The 5,240-nt window shown below is 43.5% G+C and overlaps 1 protein-coding gene across 1 annotated transcript; it reads left to right on the top strand.

The window, feature by feature from the left end:
• Positions 1-2,284: 2,284 nt before the first annotated feature.
• Positions 2,285-4,436, top strand: AK88_04186 (uncharacterized protein; the record flags this gene model as incomplete). The annotated part of the gene is made up of 2 exons (XM_012481796.1): positions 2,285-2,575; positions 3,655-4,436. Coding segments are annotated over 2 exons (1,073 nt in total), but the record flags the coding sequence as incomplete, so codon positions are not given.
• Between the last annotated feature and the right edge of the window lie 804 nt (positions 4,437-5,240).

Genomic DNA, 5,240 nt, shown 5'->3' with positions numbered 1-5,240 from the left:
AGTAGCACCAGGACCCACACTAGGGAGTGTAATTAATGGTGCTATTCACACTGTTCTCGGCAATGATCCTTATTCACCATATCCCTGCTATGGGGGATTTAGCACGCAATTTGTAAACCCAATAGTATCAAGGTTTAGGGGTTTATATTAGCATGGTATAGGATTGATATCACATGCATTACTCGCAATACCAATAATTATTGGACTTCTTATTCCCTTCCCATTGTGGTAAGCCTTATATTGTCTAAGTGTTTTTTGTATAATGCAAAAGAAATAATACAAAAAAGAGTGTATTGTATTTATCAAAATGAAAAGTATGATTAATCAATACAATGGGCCTTGTATATGATTCAAATTAGTAAAACAGAATATCACAATATTATAAAAAAAATAAAAGACACCCAAATGACTAAATTCATGAATATAACTTATAGTTAATTACTCATTTATGGAATGTTAAAAAGGATACAATCCATATGGCATATTCTACGTATCCTATACAATTATATATGCTTTTCAGTGTATTATTACAGATTTTTTCTTTAATATATAAATATTCTGGAGTAACATCTTAATGTATTCTTAAATTTTGTTCTCCTACGAAATATCCATTTATTAATACATAAATATAAAGTTATATCAAACTTTTCATATATTCCTATGTAAATCTATACAATTATTTGTCTTATGAAAGCCACAAATTTTCAACATTTAATACATGTGCATATATAAATTATTCATTTGTATCACATTTTAATCAAATATTTGTCAGGAAAAAAATTATGCGGAGAAGGCACAGGATTCAAGCACAAATGTGAAGTTTTCCAAAAGATGCTAACTCACACATATCAGAAGTGTTAAAAAACAAACTTGCTGTTCATTATGAGAAATATGAATAGAACCCCTCTACGTTTTAAAATGTTGTTCGTGCATGTGCCTTAACTTAGGGGTCGCTTTTTGTACACTTTTTATTTTGTCTATACGCAAGAATAGCTGCTATAACACAATACTAATTTTCCGCAGCTTCCTGTGTACGTATAACACTCGAAAAAGAACATTTTTTAAATATTCAGTACATCACATGGTTAATGAAAATTTGAAGGAGCGATATTATTTCAAAATTTGTTCGTGTACTCACTAAAAAATAATTATAGGTATGCTTTATTTCATACTACCAAATGAGAAGGAGCGGTGACGGACAAGGTACTCATTGAAAGTACCAATAAATGCTGAATCTACTAATACAAAACAATTTGTCCATTAAAAATTTTTTTTTTGAATAGCTAGAAATGTCATAGAAACAGAAAAATATATACCTACTACTGTTTAGATTGTTCAAACAGATGTTGCCGCTCTATGTTGGCTCACGTTTTAACTTGCGAAAAAAGGGTGAATTTGTCTGCGCGGTCAACCGATAGGAAATGAAAAAATTGGTCAAGTTTATCTGTCTACAGGGTTTAGGGTTCATGGTTCAGCGTTCAGGATTCTAAGTTTTAGCAGGTTTAGACTTTAAGGTTTAGGGATCAATGTTCCGGGCTTTACGCGATTTAGGACGTTTAGGAGGTTTAGAATTTTTAACATTTAGGACTTAAATTTAAATAATTGCCAGGTTGGCGTTTCCGTGTTGAATATGTAAGGATCCCAGTTCCGGTGTTTAGCAGGCTTAAAACTTTAGGGCTGTTTTTTTTTTTTTTTTAATTAGTATTCTGCGTGTCCGTATAAAAGTAGTCCAAATAGTAACGTTGGTTCGCGTTCCTTTTGGGAACATGGGACGGAACAGTGAAAGGCGAATGCCAACGGTTGGTCCTTTTTCCACTCGGTTGTATGTGTGCGTGCTTGTGCGTTGTGCGTTTGTGAGTGCGCGCTTACTTTCCAAAGGGAATAACCAAGGAGGGCGACTGTGACGGCGGACAGGAAGAAGAGTACGGGAGTCGTGGCGGTAAGGACGTCGGCGGTTAAATCGGGAAAGAAGGGGCCATTATCCTTCGACGGACCGTCATTTGGGTCAAGAGTATGAGGAACCTGTGGGGTACTTGGTCCGTAATTTCCTCCCAGCTTATTTATATCAGGTTTAAGTTCGAATGACACGTGCACGTCACCGGATGAATACAGGTGCTTTTTGGCGGAGTCGTCGGCAGGGGGCGCACTGTGACCACCGGTGCTCCGTCTGCCATCATTAGATAAGGGAGAAGTATCTGTACTACTGCAATCTTTATCAGTCAGTCCCCCTATGCAAGCGTCGTATACCTCACATCAGTATGCTCTTTCTGCACATTAACATCAGGCGTCATAGGGTCCGGGTTTTCAACTTTGTCACCCGAGGGACCAGATGTACCCCCGTGTGCGACATCACCTGTGGTTGTTGCTGTGTTCGATGGTGCCTGTGGCAGTACCGTCGGTGCTTCCTGTGGCCGTGGTTCCCCAGATGACACCGATGTTACTGGTGTAGGAGTCTCCGGTATCTGGGACCCGGATGGTTTCTCCAGGACACTGACCACGGATCCACCGGGATCACTGGTACCTATAAAATCAAGAAGGGAAAAGAATATAGGGGAACTATGTTCAGATGACCATGGTTGGTCCGTCGGCACCATTGGTGCCAGGGTGCGAACGGTGGTTGGCAGGTGCCACCCCGGGAAAAGACTCTCTCTGTCTCCCACACAACACAACACACACAACACAGTGTGTGTCTGTCTGTCTGTCGACTTCTACCCGTCTACGTGTCGACGTAGACGTCTACATCCCGCGGCGGACCCATCACTCTGCCGCTCACTGTCCCCGTCTCATTCTCATTGGACGTTTGGTTTCTCTCTGCCCCTCTCTCCGTGGTGTCTCGCCCTCTCTCCGGAAATTGGGCGTTGTTCGTTTTGTTCTTCTCTTGTTTTTGTCACTCCTTTTATTAGTGCATATGTGTTGGAGTGGCACAATGCCTGGTAGGTTCCTGTATCTCACTCATTAGCTCAATTACCGGTGTCCGAACATGCGAGTGAGGTATTCGGCTGCAATGTACTAATGGTGATGGACCCTCCGTCCTGTTGTCCTTGATGTGTTTCAGTTCGCACGACCGCAGTACACGTTGCCTTGGTGTCCTTACCTGTTTCAGGTGATTTGGTATCATCGGGGGGTACTGGAGGTTGTCCCGCTGGTACTGGGGCTGACGGAGCTGGTGGTTGTTGTGCCGTCGAGCCTGATCCTGGACCTGGTCCTGGTCCCGTGTGGTTGGTGTCAGGTCCTGGTAATTCTGGTAATACTGGAGATGCCGGTGTCGTTCCTGCAATGACGGAAGGAAGAAAAAAAGATGGACGAAAAGATGATAAAAAAAAAAAGGGACACAAGTGGTACAGACGGGCGGCCGAGAGACAGCCGCGGCAGAACCGCGGGAAGTAGAGAGACGTAGAGACTAGACAGGTAGACGGACACACACACTGTGTGTGTGTCTGTGTGTGTTGTGGGAGAGAGAGAGTCTTTTCCCGGGTGGTAACCTACCCCCGTGCCATGCCCCACCGTCCGTCTCCTGCCCCGTACCCTGCCCCTCTGGGTCAACAGTGAAACGGCGCCTAACAAGCGTGTAGCCGACGGTGTGGTCAAGCATGCATCTTACAAAAACTCCGTTTCGACACTTTTTACATTTTCCCATCCTACACGTACACTCAGGATCCGAGGAGCCAGATGCTGTGTCTAAGGCGCACCCAAGGCCCTCTGCCTCACCTGAAACCAAGGCGCACAAGCCTCCCGAAGACCTAGGTCACGTATCAAAACCTATGCCTGAGCCCCCTGACATTGATAAGTCTGATACGGGGACACTGACTAACACTGAAGAACCTGAGAAAAGTACTGACAGGAATTCAGAGGGCAACACCCGCAACACGGAGACCCAGAGTACTGAAGGCCCCGCTGGACGCACTATTCACAGTGCCGGGCATGGTGAACCACACAATACTGCGACCCCTACGCCGCACTCGTCCCAGGACAGATCACACGGACCGTCTGAGAATAATCCAGCCGGAGAGCTGCGTGGTAAGCTTGACACTCATCAACAGGTGCAGGATTGGGAGGATAAGGAAACGTCCGGAGCAGCTACAGTACTTGGGCACATACACAACAAATACGGGGGACGCAACAATTTTGACTTATTCTTAGGCAATCTACTACATGGTACTGCTGCAGCCGGACACTTTGGACCAGGTCCCACACCTGATTTAGAGCATATAAACCCCATAGATACGGGTGCCGTCGGTGGCCCCCATGGACACGACCTAACCGGTGCCGTCCTGACCGCCACTACTCCCGTGCTCTTCTTGCTGTCCGCCGTCGCCGTCGCTCTTCTTGGTTATTCCCTTTGCAACGTAAGCGCGCACAAAACCGCACACAATCACACAACGCGCACACACAACGTACAAGCTCACGAAACCACGCATAAGCACGCAAAAATATAACCGAGTGGAAAATGAACCAACAACCGTTGCCATGCCCACTCCAACGTTCCTCCCACAAATGGGGACTCCTAACCAACTTTACACTATTTGGACTACTCTACAACGAAAAAGAAACAATACTAAATATTAGAAAAAAAAAACAAAAACGTAGTAACATTAAAAAAAAGAAGAACACATCACAAGAACCTATTACGCACGTGCGTCCCTACATGCCGGATACATTGTATATTTGAGGCAAACAAGGTTGGGCTTGTTGGATGCATATATTAGATACATGCTTACACAATAGGGTCATATATATATGTAATACGTGCTAACATTAATATATTCTTGTAATTATGAAAGTTATTGTAGATGAAAATAAAACAATAAAAAAATAAAAGAACAAAAAAAAAAAAGCCCTAAAACTTTAAGCCTCCTAAACTCCAACACTGGGATCCTTACATATTCAACACGGAAACGCCAACATTGCAATTATTTAAATTTAAGTCCTAAATGTTAAAAATTCTAAACCTCCTAAACGCGCTACACGCGCTAACCTGAAACCGTGACGCCTGAACCTTGAATGTCGTTAATCTTAAATCCGTATTGCGCAACCTCATATTCCTGAAATCGTACAAACCTGCAATCTTGCAATCCGGAAACCTTCAAATTCTGAAATCTTACAAGGCTCAAACCTGCAACACTGAAACACTACAATCCAGAAAACCTCACAATCCTGGAACATTACAATTTTGACACCGTACAAACCTGAAATCTTACAGTCCTGCAACGTTACAATCTCAACGCCTTACAATCCTGAAG

The sequence above is a fragment of the Plasmodium fragile genome (genome assembly GCF_000956335.1).
Source record: "Plasmodium fragile strain nilgiri unplaced genomic scaffold supercont1.55, whole genome shotgun sequence".
In the NCBI taxonomy this organism is placed as follows: Eukaryota; Apicomplexa; class Aconoidasida; order Haemosporida; family Plasmodiidae; genus Plasmodium; species Plasmodium fragile.
Note: the sequence above shows the minus strand (reverse complement) of the source record. Positions and strands in the feature narration are given on the sequence as shown.